Source organism: Hipposideros armiger, unplaced genomic scaffold (genome assembly GCF_001890085.2).
Source record: "Hipposideros armiger isolate ML-2016 unplaced genomic scaffold, ASM189008v1 scaffold_429, whole genome shotgun sequence".
NCBI lineage: Eukaryota > Metazoa > Chordata > Mammalia > Chiroptera > Hipposideridae > Hipposideros > Hipposideros armiger.
Window position 1 is genome coordinate 1044693 of NW_017731779.1, and position 16202 is coordinate 1060894.

At 32.9% G+C, this 16202-nt stretch overlaps 1 protein-coding gene across 7 annotated transcripts in view; it reads left to right on the forward strand.

Moving 5' to 3' along the window:
• Nucleotides 1-16202, forward strand: part of BRD10 (bromodomain containing 10) — a 109567-nt gene that overhangs the window by 44136 nt on the left and 49229 nt on the right. For all 7 annotated transcript variants that reach the window (XR_002126475.1, XM_019664736.1, XM_019664737.1 and 4 more), the window contains 2 exons: nt 1268-2685; nt 14527-14606. Coding sequence is in view for 6 of the 7 variants with exons in the window: in XM_019664736.1 (XP_019520281.1) it covers nt 1268-2685; nt 14527-14606 (1498 nt within the window). In the remaining variant the exon portion in view is untranslated. The remainder of the gene's footprint in view (nt 1-1267; nt 2686-14526; nt 14607-16202) is intronic.

The following is a 16202-nucleotide window of genomic DNA, read 5'->3' on the forward strand; positions in this document are numbered from 1 at the left end:
TCACTCTTAGTAGTCTTAGTGGGTATGAATTGGTATCTTATTGTGGGTTTGATTTACATTCCTTTAGTGCATAACAATGTTGAGCATCTCTTCATGTGCTTATTGTTCATTTGTATATCTTCAGAGAAATGTCTATTCAGACCCTTTGGCCATTTTTTAATCAGGTTATTTGTCCTTTTATTACTAAGTTGTAAGTGTTCCTTATATTTTCTAGATACAAATTTCCTATTATATGATTTGCAAAAATTTTCTCCTGTTCTTTGGGTTGTCTTTTCATAGCACAAAGCTTTTAGTTTTGATAATGTCTATTTTATCTATTTTTTCTTTTATTGATTACACTTTTGGTGTCATATCTAAGAACATGTTGCCTAATACAAGATCACAAAGATTTATGTCTTTTTTTCATCTAATTTAAATTTTTTTAATTAAGATTTTGTTCATTGTCAGTAAAGAAATTTTTAAAGGAACAAAACACACATAATCCCATCAACCTAGGCGTAATTTATTTTTGAAATACTATTGGGTTGTCGGAAAAGTCATGAAGCATTTTGCAACGAAAAACATAGAAAAAATACGTCATGACTTTTCTGACAACCTAATATCATGCCCTTGTTCAATGTATGCATATTTTCATTATTGCTATTATTTGTTAAGTACTATGTTGTGTTGTGATATTTTTGTGTTTTTATATGATATTTGTAATTTTAATTTTTAAGGCTACATAACATAGCTAGCTTATTTGCCAATTGTGCAATAAAACTTCTTTATAGTTTTGTTTTTGTTATATGACAAAACTCCAGTTAACATTGACAAGCACATAACTTTTTGCTTCTATTGAATTATTTTCTTAGTTTAACTTTCTGGGAATGGAATTATGGGATCAAAGGATGTAAACATCTTTACAGTTCCTATATGAGGTCACATTATTTCTAGAAAGTGCTAAAGTGTGCTTTTGTTTATTAAACATGCTTTGAAATTTTTTTCATTTATTTTGAAGTTGATGCACAAGTTGAAGAATTTTACTTTATGTGACAATACTGTCAGTGATAACCCTGTATCAATAAAACTTATGGTAAAGTTAAATGTGTATATTTTCATCTGAAAAAAAATAATGGTACGTCTAATGGGACACTTTGTACTGATACTGAAAACTGGAACAGCCAATTGCTTTTTTGACTAAAGATAAATAAGACATACTTAAAATTTAGTACTTTATGGTATTCTCTACTCTAAACAGTAATAGTGTATTCTGTTAAATTTTCTTTAGGCTTCGGGAGCAGGAAAGAAAAGAAGCAGAAGAAGCTAGTCAAAAGGAAATTGAAGAATGGGAAAGAAAACTTCTAGCTCAAGCAGCTCCAACTTGTATGGAGACCATGTGGGAAATTCCAGCAATTGGGCATTTCCTTTGTTTAGCTCAGCAAATTCTAAATTTGCCAGAAATAGTCTTTTACGAATTGGAACGTTGTCTTCTGATGCCTCAGTGTAATGCTTTTCTATCTAAAATAATGACTTCTCTATTAAGTCCTCCTCATCGCAGACCTACCTTACATCGAAGACCTACTTTGCCTTATAGGACCTGGGAAGCAGCACTGAGACAGAAAGTACAGCAGTGGTACACTGCTGTAGGACAGACTGAAAATCCCAATAACTGTGCTGAAAAACTTGGGTTGTGTCCTCAGTTTTTTAAAGTTCTTGGAGGAGTTAATCCATTGGAAGAAAAACCTTTTCATGAACTACCTTTCCACCAGAAAGTGTGGTTACTTAAGGGTCTTTGTGACTTTGTGTATGAAACACAAAAAGAAGTTCAAGATGCTGTACTTGGACAACCTATTCATGAATGCAGGGAAGTTATCCTTGGTTACGATTATTTGGAGAATGCTTATGTACATTTTCCACAGTTCTGTGGTGCAGATGTACGGATTTACAAGCAGAGACCTTTTCAGGCCCCAGAATTTCCAATTCCACCCATTAAAATACAAAGAGTACCTCGGATTAAACTGGAGAAATTGAAGTGTGACTATTTTAGTACAAGCAATGGAGAACATAGGTGTGGTAGAGAAAGCTTGCCCTCTGCCTTCAAGAAAGAGCAAGAAATTAAATTTGATCCAACTTGCTACCCTGATAAAATGAACTTGGATAATCATGACATTTCTGTTGAAATGGAAGTGAAATCCAACTGTGAAATTAGAGTTCGCAGGCCCTGTGAAATTAAAAAAACTGATTGTTGTAAAGAAAATTTAGAGAAACCAGGGAGTCCAGGGGAAGTTACTGACTTTGGAGAGCCTCTCAGTCCAGGGGAAATAAGGTTTATAGAAAATCAGGAAAGATACAGTGAAGCTTCCAGAGCAAATCCTGAACCCAGTCCATTAAAGGAAAATGCTCTAAAATCTTGCCAAATACATGTAAATGGAAGTCACAGTGATCATCTAGAAATTAATTGCCACAAAGTTGTAAGGGATATTCTGTTAGAGCAGTCACTGCAGAGCCACAAGAAACTCAAACTAACTAAAATGAGGGCAAAAAAGAAGAAAAAGAAAAAAAAGAAATTGAAAGATGTTTTGAATGAAAACTTACAGAGAAAGCGCGAAGGTCTTCATTCTCTTGTGTTCAAGTCTTACAAACCTGAGATCCAGAATAAGTTATTGATCATCAAAAAGAAAGCAAAACACAAGAAGCACAAATCTGGTAAGCCAACACGAATGGGTGAGAATTACATTTAAGTATAATTCAGTTCTTTCAATTAGGCATCATGAAAGGCTCTGATGAACAGGATGAAGCGTGTGTGTGTGTGTGTGTGTGTAAAGGTCAAGTTTTATATTATTCCCCATGATTAAAACCCAGAGCAGAAGAGGTTTTATTACTCACAAAAAAATACCGGTGCACTACATTTGAATTTAATTCTCTGTTGCAAATCTTTGGACGTCATGTTTTTACATTTATTTGGACTAGTTTCTCCATAAGTGATGCTTTCCATCACTGATGAGAAGTGTTTTGTTTTGTTTTTTTCCCCTGGGTAAGGGCAGTACAATGCAATGGAAAAAAACTATCAGGAGATAGCATTCCCAGGACTAACGTTCATAGCAACCATCTTCTTAAACCAAGGCAAGTCAGGTTATCTATCTGAGTCTCAGTTTTTTTCTCACATCATATATTTTTCAGCACTCTGCTTCCAATGTGTATATATTTTCACATCCAGAAAAATGTTTTGAAATCTAAAGAAAGACTTATATCAACAAATAAGACATGAATCATATTTTTATAAAAAGATTTGTAAGCTTGTCTTACACCAAATTTACATACCCAATGTATTTGTCACAAGCCTACTTAAACAATAAAAACAAAAAATCATAAGTAAAGTATTCAGTGGTTGGTTGCTCTGGTTTTTAATTACTCAGGTGCTTTGTTTTTTTCCTATTCTTTGCCTTTTAATCACTTTAAATGCCTCATTTATTGATAGGTGAGATAAAAAACTGATGATTAACTTCATTTATTAACCCTAATAAAAGTTGCCTGACTGGGAAAAACTTGAATTGTTTACTGAAACTGAGTTGTGGTTTATCATCATTATTTGTGGATTTCAGTTTTTATTCCTTTCTTCAGTAGTAACAAAGGTAGTTAAGCTTTGACAATAATTTGATAATGAGTAGGCAAATAAGGGAGTGAATTTTGTTCAGCTGATATAGTTGCTATTATACCTTAGTTATTATTTCATCAAATACAATTAAGTATTTTTAAGTATATGTGTAATGTATCGTTGATAAAGAAGTATAAAATTTTCTATTAAGAACAGGCTTAATTTGTTGAACTGAAAATTGCAAAGTGGTTCACATTGATCCAAACAATGAAAAGCTATAATTTTTAAAAATAACTTGCAGAAATGAGCCTTTTAAATTTTACAAGCCATTCATTAGGCTGCAGAAATTTGGTTTGATTGATTTGGCAAGTTCTCTTTGAAATATTAACCTCTAAAATATTAAATAATATTTTTAAATTTGAAAAGTTTTCCAATTCTAAAATATGTACTTTTGTTTTATTAATGTCATTGTTACCTAAGACCTTTTATTAAGTGTTTATGATCTACTATTCATGTGTTCAAAGGTAATTATGACTTAATTTATAAAATAAAATAGTTACTGATGTAGCTCCTATACAGACCATACCATTAGCAGAATAAGAATATTAACTGCTAAGGATTGGATTAAAACAAATTTATGTTGTAAGGAAATAAAGTGTTGCTACATTTTTAAAAATTATTATTTTTTGTGAAATACACATTTTTTAGAATTAGTTTAAGCTGTACAGCACAGTGCAATAGTTATACTTTTTACCCCTTGAGGTGACAACCCTCCTCCCCCAATCTGCCGCCCCACTTCCCCCCCTAATATCATACGTATCTATTACAATTCCCTTGACTCCACTCCCACACTGTACTCCACGTCCCCTGACAATATATATATATATATTCACTTATAGTTGACATACAATATTATACAACATCAGCTTCAGGTGTACAGTGTAGTGATCAAGCCTCTACCCCATCTATGATGCGGTGGCCCTAGCAAGACATGTGACCATCTGACACCCTACAAAATATTTACAACATTATTAATTATATTCCTTGAACTGTCTTTCATATCCCTGTGGCAATATTGTAATTACATATTTATGCTGTCTAATCCCTTCCCCTTCTCCCTCATCCCCACCCTCTCCCAGCTAGCAGCCATCAGTTGTTCCTCTATATCTCTGAGACCATTTCTGTTTACTTTGCTCGTTCATTCAGTTTTTTAGATTCCACATATAAGTGAAATCATATGGTATTTGTCTTTCTCGAACTGACTTATTTCACTTCACATAATAGTCTCTGGGTCCATCCATATCGTCCCAAATGGTACGATTTCATTCTTCTTTATAGCTGAGTAATACTCCATTGTATAAATGTACCACAGTTTCTTAATTCAGTCATCTACCGATGGGCATTTTGGTTGTTTCCAAGTCTTGGCTATTGTGAATAGTGCCACAATAAACATAGGGGTACATATATTTTTTCAAATTAGCATCTTGGGTTTCTCTGGATAGATACCCAAGAGTAGAATTGCTGAGTCATACGGTAGTTCCATTTTCAGTTTTTTGAGATATCTCCATACTGATTTCCATAATGGCTGCACCATTCTGCAGTCCCACCAACAGTGCACCAGGGTTCCCTTTTCTCCACAGCCTCGCCAGCACTTGTTGTTTGTTGATTTTTTGATGATAGCCATTCTGACCGGAGTGAAGTGGTATTTCATTGTGGTTTTTATTTACATTTCCCTAATGATTAGTGAGGTTGAACATTTTTTCATATGCCTGTTTGCCATCTGTATGTCCTCTTTAGAGAAATGCCTCTTCATATCCTCTGCCCATTTTTTAATTGGGTTGTTTGTTTTTTTGGTGTTGAGTTGAATGAATGTTTTATAAATTTTGGATATTAACCTCTTATCGGATATATCATTGGCAAATATCTTCTCCCATTCAGTAGGCTGCCTTTTTGTTTTATTGATGATTTCCTTTGCTGTGAAAAAACTTTTAAGTTTGATGTAATCCCATATGTTAATTTGTTCTTTTATTTCCCTTGCCCGAGGGGATATCTCAGTAAAAATATTGCTCAAGGTAATGTCTGCAAATTTACTCCCTATTTTTTCTTCTAGGAGTTTTATGGTTTCAGGTCTTACATTTAAGTCTTTAATGCGTTTTGAATTTGTTCTTGTACATGGTGTAAGTAGGTGGTCCATTTTCATTTTTTTGCACATGTCAGTCCAATTTTCCCAGCACCATTTATTAAATAGACTATCTTTACTCCAGTGTAAATTCTTGCTTCCATTGTCATAGATTAAATGACCGTATATGGATGGGTTTATTTCTGGGCTCTCTATTCTGTTCCACTGATCTATGTGTCTGTTTTTATGCCAGTACCGTACTGTTTTGATTACTATAGCCTTGTAGTATGATTTGATGTCAGGTAGCGTGATACCTCCCGCTTTGTTCTTATTTCTCAAGATTGCTGTGGCTGTGTTGCTACATTTTTGAAATGGAAGTTCAGAATGTAGATCGGAGAGAAAATTTATGGGAGTTTCATGTTCAGTATTAGACAAGTGAATGAAAAAACTCGGAAGCAAATTCAGCAAGTACTTATGTACTCTCTCTGTGTCTGTTCAGTTGAGGAGTGAAAGCTTACAGGCACGAAATAGAAGAAAATAATGCACTTGCCTGATACACTCATTTTTATCTTCAGAGCAAATTTTAGAAAGTCAATCTTTAGTGACAGAAATACTTGGATGTGGCAAGTACAGTTTCTCTCTCCCTTGTTAGTAATGGGTAAGCATAGTCCAATTCTCTTTCGTAGATATATCAGATACTAAACTCCTTACCGTTAGTACAGTATTACATAAAATGTTATAACAACAACAAAACATTTGTTTTACATCATTTTCAGTACACTCGTCTCTCTGAGGCTTTGCTCTGGGCTCCTTTCTCAGGTATGAGATATTGTGGCCTTTTATACATAGTCAGTTTGGGGCATACCCTAATCAAGTATTTCCTTTCTCACTCTTTTAAAAAGTGAGCTCCATAGTCACAGGTTTGGGAAATACTCCTCTCAGAGATTCACGTTGTGCATTAGTACAGGTCCACAATACATTTCACGAAATTCTTGTACGAGATACATTTGGAAATTCAGAAATCTTCAGATTTTAGAAGGGCATTATGTATTTAGGTTTATTAAGCAATATTCCTCTGGAGCTTGGTACAGCCCCTGTAATCAAACACATAATTTCTACAGAAAATATATGAATACTCATATTAAATGAGATGAAGACTATAAAGAACCTCATAACAGTTCAGGTCAGGTTTTGCTACCATATAAATTATTTTTTTAAATGTTAGTTTTCATAATCTTTTGGACTTGAGAATTGTGGATAAGTGATTCTGGGCCTGTATATTAAGGACTCTGGAAAGTCTTGAAGAAAAGAAAGCTGTTTAGTTTCCTTTAACCTAGTATTTTTCACATTTATTTGAACACAGAGTTTTTTCTTCAAGTATATTCTGTAGAATATACTTTGGTATAACCTGTGTCATCCATGACTGATTCATGAACCTTAACATAGGGTGGACTCAAGTCTACCTGTAGTTAGTCTGGTCCCTTTTATGTTGATTACTACAGGCTTTCTTTTTGGTGGAGTTCTCCAAATTTAGTAAACCTTTTTATTGTGCTGGGAGATGATTTTTAGTGAAGGCACAAAGACAAATTGGTTGAAAATGATTTGATAATTTTAGTGCATATGAGGCAGTTTTGCAACTTCTAAGCATTTTTATCCATTGTTCAGAATAGGAGTTTTCTTTCTGTTTTTTAAATTTTGACTTCATTTTTAGCCTGTTCTTTACTCTTGGAAACATGGAATAGAAAAACATCAGAATTTTCCTTATTGTACATACTTAACAGCATCAGATAATTCTCCTTCATAATATTTATAAGATTTATTCATAATAGTTGCATTTATTTCTAACTTATTTTGGTGATTGTCTCCCCTCTATTCTGTAACATTCTTTTGTTAGCCTTCATTAAAATTAAACTGAGTAATTTCCATAGCAGTAAATTCAAAAGTGTAGTAAGTTATCGATGAAAGTGCTCTTGAGAAGGCAAGCATTACCTTACATAGAGTAGGAAGATTAGAAAATATTTATACACCAGTTGCCCAAAAAATGGAGTTAAACATATATTGAATGTGTATCTTGTCATCATAGAGTTGATTTTAGGACTAAGTCCGTTTTCTTGAAAGGCAGAGTTTCCTGTAATAGTAAAAAGCTTACTTAATATAAACCTTGGAAAAACCACTGACTAATAATTTTGAGATCATTAGTTTGTTATAAGGTACTACATTTGTTACAGTATTTATTATAGAGAGCAGTGTTTATTACTTAAAATGGGAAACTGTATTTGTCACTGGAAGTTGAATTTATGGCCAACTTTGGAATCATTGATCTCCTGATTATGACCTCTTGATGTTGTAATTAACTAGTCATTGTATGAAAATTGAACATACTGTTTTGTTCAACAGGGAGGAATGTTACTCTTCCTGTACAAGTTCTGTCCAGGTAAATGTGAAATACATGACTTAGGCAGATAAAAATACAAAGCAAATTATTTTTCTCCCATAATGGGCTTGGATCTGTTTCTCTGTAGCCTGATGAAGTTGTGTCGTAGAATTACTGAACATTCTGGGTATAGTTTGGAAAATGGTGATATCATACAAATGACCAAAAAGCCTAGGCTTTAACTATACACAGGTTAGCTATTTTTTGTTTTTGCTTTGTTTCTCAATATTCTATATCATTCTTGAGGACAGAAGGATTATTTCTGGTTTTGCATCCTTACACTTAGCACAGTGATAGACACATCATGTAGGAATCTACTGACTAAATAAATGCACACACATAATATGGTTCACCCAGATAAAATTCACGTTAACCCCTTAATATGTATCTTTCATATCCTTTTCAAGGCATTTATATTTTTTAATATGATCTATACGTAACCATTTTACAATCTGTGTTTTTTTCCCCACGTAATAGTATATACCATGAACATCTTTGTGCAATAAGTAGATTTCTGCAGCATCATTTCAAATGACTGTATAGGACTCTGTTATGTGTATTTTATAGTTATTTAACCAACCTCCTCATTGGACATTTTGGTTGTTTTCAATACTCTACTATGATAGATTGTGTAGAGCAGGTTGAGTTGACTGAAATTAATTAGAAATTTTAGAAATTAGAGGACTTTTTATAAGGCCTGAAGAAACAGACAAAAATTATTAAAGATACATTAATTGTTACAAAAAGCTTATGGTACTTTAAGTTATTCATATCAGCCTATTTGGTTTGGAGGGTTTTTTCCCTTCCTCACTTGGTCATTATTTTCAACCAAATCATTTTGTGGTAGTTTCTCTAAACTGATTAAGGCAAGTGATGTTATTCTCTTATAGGTGAAGAAACTAAGATTCAGAATGGTAAATAAACTCATTTTAGTAATTGTTAAGTATATAATAAAGACCATTCAATAAAATGTTAAGTAGAGGGTAAATTGTGCTGTAGTAGTCTGGGAAGGTTTCACGAAGGATGAAGGGCTTTGTAGAATAACGGGGATTGGATGGATGAAAAACACCATGAGCAAAAGCATTGGAGGTATAATTAAGCCAAATGTCACTGAAAAAATTAGCACGGGGAAAAACTTAAGGAAAAGTTGAGGTTTTAGAAGCTGTTTGAGTGACAAGAATAAGCCATTCTGGGCAGTTGGTGCTATGTTAAATACTTGAATCAGGAGCCCAGTGCAAGGAAATGAGCATGAAATAAGATTTATCAAATGTGTAAAAAGCAATGAGCTGGTTTATAGGTAATGAATGACTGAGAAAATAATGTAGTCTACAATATTTGATTACATCCAGGCCCATATTTGTGAAAAGGTTGTATAGTTCTGTGTTGATAGCATTATAGAACCTAACTATGTGTGTTTTTATGGGGAAAACTTAGAGGACCAACTCGAGATCCCAAGATAGGAGAGTGAAGGGATAAACTGGACTCTATGTCCCTTTATTTTAATGCCTTCTCCACCCCATCCTACCTCTACAAAAGTGAATCATATAACACTTACTGTGTGCCAGGCACTATTCTAAGCCTTTTTACATATGTCTCTTTTAACCTTCATAAAAATTCCATAAAGTAGATGTTGTTATTATTCCCCATTATATAGATTTTATAGATTAAAAAAACACAGAGAAGTTATTAATGTGTTCAAGGTCACACAGCTAGTAAGTGGCAAGATTAGGAGAAAGGATCTAGCAAGATAATTAGGGCATCATTAAAGACCTATTAAAAAAAAACTGGCAGGGTTTAGATGAAGGGGTAGAAGATAACTTCAGAAAGAAGAAATTCTAAATCCAGATGAGGAATGATTGTGTGTGACTTTTCTATCACATTGACAGAAAAAAATAACATTTTGAGAGATGTTACAACAAGTAGCAGAATTTGACAACTTATTCAGTATTCTATATTAAAGGGGGAAAATGGAAATAGGTATTCAACAGTTATTGAATTATATCATATGGCTTAAAAATTGTCAGTATGATGAGAAATTTGTTCATATGAAGGACAATCAACTGTTTTGTTAAGGCCAACTTGCTTACTAAGAGATAGAACATTCCAGAAATTTCTGTAGAATATAAATATTAGTTCAAGATATGCACATTTAGTAAATAAAAGTCAAGTTTAGACTCCAGTAGGGGCTTCACATTCTAGGCACTTACTAGTTAATAATATAAATGTCCTTGGGTTTTTTTACTTTTAATAATGATTAATGTCATTAATCACTTATGATTCCTAAAATGCAAACACTAAGAGAGTAGTGAATGTGTTGGGATATTTCTTAAATATGGGAAGGCCAAATCTAGGAGGACATTGAAGTGGAAGTCTCTGAATAATCCAAGGGGCCAAGGAGCAAAGACCGGTAGGGCAGCCAGCCAGGTGAAGGAGAGAGGTAAAGATGAGGAAAGAGGAGCTGTATTGGGGATGATAATTTGTAAAATCACCTTCATTTTTCTAGTAACAGGTGTATCTTCACACTCTAGAAGAATAGAATTTTGTGCCTAAGTTATAGTATGAAATACATTTTTAGTTATATTTTTCTTTCTTAAGAGGGGCTTTCTTTTTTAGAGCTGTTCTAAGCATAGTTTTTAAAAGCTTCATTAGGTTGTACTTGTAACGTTAATTACTAGGCCATATTATTAAGTTTTCCTTATACATATTCCAGGTACAAGTTAACACTCAACTTTTTGCTCACGTCTGTGTTTTAAGCTCAAGAATTAAGTTGAAATTCTGTGTATGTTTTAAACTGACCTCTGACAGTCCTAGATCTGAGAATTACATTCACTTTTATGGGACCAGGTGATTTAGGATGGTGGAATCCCACTGGGAGGCAATGTGTCACTTGTCGTGTGTATTCTTGCCCTGGAACAAAAACAGATTACCAAGAAAAAGCTGTGTGGTTTTGTAGTATCTCATGCTCCATCTTAAAAATAAGTATTTAGTAAAAAGGAAGAGATGAGTTTTATTGAAGAATACATGAAATTTTTATTCAAATTATTTTTATGAGTAGATAAACTGAAGGTATTAAGTTATCGTGAATATGCAAATCTTCTAACCCTAATAAAAAGGAATGCTCTGAAATCAGTCAGAAGCAGATTACATCCCTGCATCCCTGCAGAAAGTTTGGAAGAAAGCAGTATTTTACCATAAAAAGAGCACAGCTTTGAAGTGAGACAGATCTAGTACAAATGCATGCTCCGGTTCATGTTAGCTACAGGTCCTCCATCGATTTATTTATCTGTTTATAGCCAGTTCTTTATCTGTAAAAAATTAGGTAATACCTACTTGCTGTGTCATTGCAAAGATTAATTGGAATAGCAAAGCATATTCTAACATGGTGCTTGGCAGATGGTAGGAATCAATAAATGATTTTTGAGAAGTTGAAATTGCATAATGGAAAGAGCTTGGACTTTGGCATTAGAATCCCTGTCTGTGGTGCTTACTTACAGTGTAACACTTGAGTAAGTTAAATAATCTTTTTGATCTTTAGTAATCCCACATTAAAAGGAGATTGCCGACCTTGGAGGGTTGTTTTCAGAATTAACGAGATAATTTATAAAATCACCTTACTAAATGTCTGATACACAGTGGGCTCTCAATAAATGTTTTCCTACTGCCACGCCTAGTTGTGAAACTGGTAAATTGTGAAAATTATTTAAAATCATTGTCGATATTTTCCTGTATAAAATGGTCTCGGATGGATAGTAAATCGTCTCAGAAATAAACCTGCCTCCCTTTTCCTATCCCCAGACTGGTGAAATTTATGATGAAAAGTAGGATTCTTGTATTTAAGGATCATTTCTCATAACTTACTGTATGCTAAATGCTATAAATACAAAATGAATAATGTGATTTCTGTCATCAATAATCCATAATTTATTAAGGAAGAGAAACAGATCATTATAATACTGTATGGTAAGTGTTACATTAATTGATATGTACAAAGTAGAGTGGTAGTACAGAGGACATATGAGCAAGAAGAATTAGGATGAAGGCATAAATTAATAAAATAATTTGAAGAAGGTTAAATATTTTATTTAGACTCTTAGCTAAGGCAGATAATAACAACTGACATTTACTGATTGCTTAACCATGTGTCTACCAGTAGTCTAAGCTCTTTATAGGTTTTACTCATTTAGTTCTCACAAAGTAGGTAATATCATTATCCCTGTTTTACAGATGAAGAAACTGCACAAGAAAATAAAGCAATTTTTTCAAAGTCTTACATCTAGTAGGTGGTTTATAGCTGGTATTCAAACCCAGGTAGTTTAGTTCCAAAACTCAAGCTTAAAACCACTATACAATACTACCTCCAGTCACTTAATAACATTTAAGTATCCTAATGACATGGTGAAAGAAAATACCCAGTAACTACCACCTCAGTTTCTTAATCCGTTCAAATATAGTGGCTGCTAGAGTAAACTGAGAATTTAATACCTGAGTTTAGTGCCTATGTGACAACAATATGAAATTCATTGGAAATATCAAGAGTGACGACTGTTATGCATTTAAATAAATATAAAATCAAATGATTTTTAAAAAGCTAATTAGAGCAGTGCTGGGGTGTGGGGGTGGGGGGAGAGGAGAGGAGGAGATTAAAGGAGAATTTCATTTCCTTCAAATTGCTCTCTTTATGGCCTTCCCAGCTGTAGATCAGTAAGGTCATTAAATCTTTTCCCATGAACTTTAAAAAATGGTGAAGGTAGTATATAGAACAAAGACATCCTGGTGTTCAGATTCATGCATCCCCTCAAGAGGTGCCTATTGCACCCACTTTAGAAATCAGTTTTACTAGCTGTATTATAGAGATACCAAGAATTGAATCACTTTTCCCTGAGCATTGATTGTTTTAAGCAGCCCATCCACTTACCTATTTTTGTAAGAGTTAGTTTTGGTATATGTACCGTGTAAGCACAGAAGCAAATAACAGTGATGAGAAAAAAATATATATATTAGGTCATTTTAAGTAAGAACAAATGTCAAATGACAGCAGGTTATACTTATTAGAACAAGATGGTAAAACCCATGATAACCTCAGCAAATCAAAATTGCAATAGCCAAGTATAGTATATGCATTTTATTGAACCAAGAGTTAGTAATCTGAATTATAGTTCTGTGATATGATTTAAAAGGAATACAAAATAAAATACAATTATTTTGTAAACTGGAATTGTGCCTACAACTTGAACAAAATGTTGTGATCAGATTGACTGTTTTCATGTAAGATCTTATTTGTATAGGAAAACGTTTAGAAAGGAGCAATAGGGGTATATGTAGAGCAAAGCAATTTATGTATTTACTCATTTTCCCTTTTGAAAAATAGTAACATTTAAATTGATTTTAGCCTTGAAATGATTGTGAACTAAAATTAACTTTCAAGTATTTCCAATTAATTTTTATTCCCTTATATAGATTGTAGGCTCCTGGAAGACAGGGTTTCCATTTTATAATTCTTTGTTGTCCCCATAAATTGTACAGTGCCCCCCTATATGTTGTGTTTGTTGAATAATTAACCAGTTTATTAATTGATTTTGTTAATTTCAAATGGGGAAAAACATATTTACTTTAACATGATCCTTACTAAAAATAAGAAGTTATGTGCATGTATGAGTGTGTACACACACACACACACACACACACACACACACACACACACACACACCTCCTTTGTCAGTTTAAATACACAGATTCATATTCTTCAATCTGTGCTATGACTTGGATTTCTTTAAGGATGTAGATTTGTTTTTCCCAGTGATTTCTGATTGCACAAATAATTAGGTGCACTTTAAAGGGAGATGTTTACCTTGTTTTACAATTGGTTATTGAATACTGCCAGAGGCAGCCCTTGAAGAACGATTAGGTGAGTGCAGAGCTAAGGGATGGGAAAATCCTTGTTTCCTGAGCTCTACTGAGAGGATTTTCTCATTGGGTTGGCTAAAAGCCATAGTCTTCAGAGCATAGTTCTGTGCAAGTTCCTGACTACAAAAGTTATTTTTAAAGGTAAGGTTTTTTTCTTATGTAACCACATTCTAAGTTGTGAATTAGATTTTAACTGACTAGTAATGATGTGCCTTTTTTGCCAAATCTTACTGTAATAAAGTCTGATACTGTGCACTGTGGAGATTGTAATAGTTTAGTTCTTATATAAGGAAAACAATGTTTGTTAATTTGTCTGTTACAAGTGGTTATAGTTTAATGTTTGCTTTTACTGGGGCTTGTTTTGATTCATCATTTTTATTTGACTCACTAGAATCCGTCTGTTATAATTTAACTTTCAAGGTTCTATGTAATTTGTTGTTAATGAAGTGCTGCTAGCAACAGCATTATGAAGCTTTTCTCTTTTAATCTTGAAAGGAAAAAAATCCATATCTAAAAAAGCAGTCACAAAGAAGAGGAAAACTGTCATAAAAACACCTACTGTACCAGAATTTCAGGTAAGTGTTTCAATTTTTGTCTCAACAATTTTTAGTTTACTTTTTCTTTCAATGTTTATATGGTTCTTCTAGAGATTGGGTAAATTCCACTGTAGCACATATACTTTAAATGAAATGTTTCCAACTATGACTTTTTTCCCTGCAACTGCAGACATAGCTAGTATTTATGAGTTAATCTGCTCGTATTTCAAAATTTTTTACCTCTATGTTTGTCTCTTGATAGTCAAAAATCTCTGTGGTTTTTTTGTATTCTATACTGTTTTGTAGAAGTAGTTTAATAGAAATATATATAAAAATGTGTAAATGAAAGTCTTCCAAGAACAACTCACAATATGTACATGATAATATTGCCTAGGTAATACATTTTCATTTATTCTGGCACTATAGCAATGGTAGACTTGTTAATTTGAAAAACAAAACTTTTAACTCTTAGCTATATATGAACTTTAAAGAGAATATTAAGTAAAGGTTAATTGAATGGTCTTTAAACATTTCTGCAAAAAGGAAAAAGTAATTACATGACTACCATATGATTTTGTGTAGAGTTTTTTGTTTGAAACTGGTATAAGAATGAGCAGAGAATCTCACCCTAATTAAATATTTTTGTTTTATTTTATAAAAGGTACATTTTCTTCAACAAATGATTTTTTCTTTAAAACTTCCTTTGTATTAGTGTGTCCAGTCCATTTTCAAATGTTTTATAACCTAATACTTAATAGCCAAAAAATAAAAGTGATGTTAAAATGAATTTCTGTTAGTCTCAGTGCAAGTAAAGAAGAAAATAAAGGAGTAATAACCATGAAAATATTGATAATATGTAATGTGAGTTTGACAGTTACATATATCCAAAACTGAAGACACATCTATTTTTCAGTAAAAATCCGATTTTTAGAAGTGTTTTTAAGGAAGTTACTAATTGGTAAAAGTTTAATATTTTTCCCTCAGTATTTTAAAATGGATTATTTTTAATGACATTCTTAGGATAATTTACAAACATTTCTACTTTTTTTCACATAAGGTAACCTTGGTTTCAGCATAGTCAATAAAAAATGTGTACTTACTGTTTACTTTGAGGCCTTTCTACCATTGTCTGTACATGTTATTTAAAGCTATAATAGTATATCGTCATTTTCCACTGATGCTACCCTTTATTATTTGTCTCATTTTTTTCCCTCAATCTCTCAATCTCGCCTGGGAGTATTTACCTCAGAACAGATATGGCCCAATGTTGATATTTGTATCCATTCCTATGTATAGTAGATAGACTTTTATATGTAAAAAGTGGCATAGACAGTGTTTTAAAATAAGCAGATGGTGGTATTCGTTAGTGAGGCATGAAATAAATTTAGTGGATTGCATGACCAGCATTTCTTTTTTAAGCTAATAAAGTTAAAATAGAAAAGAAAAAGAAAATAGAAAAGAGTGTGTCAAATATGGTAAGAGTAATATTGTTTCATGAAACTTTGGTTTCGATTGTGTGTGTCTGTGTGTGTGTGTGTGTGTGTTGACCATTTTTGTTTGTGTGCAGTAAAGTTTGAAAAACACTATTTTAAGTGATGCTTTTAGTCAGTTACTGACCATTTGCTTACCACTCTC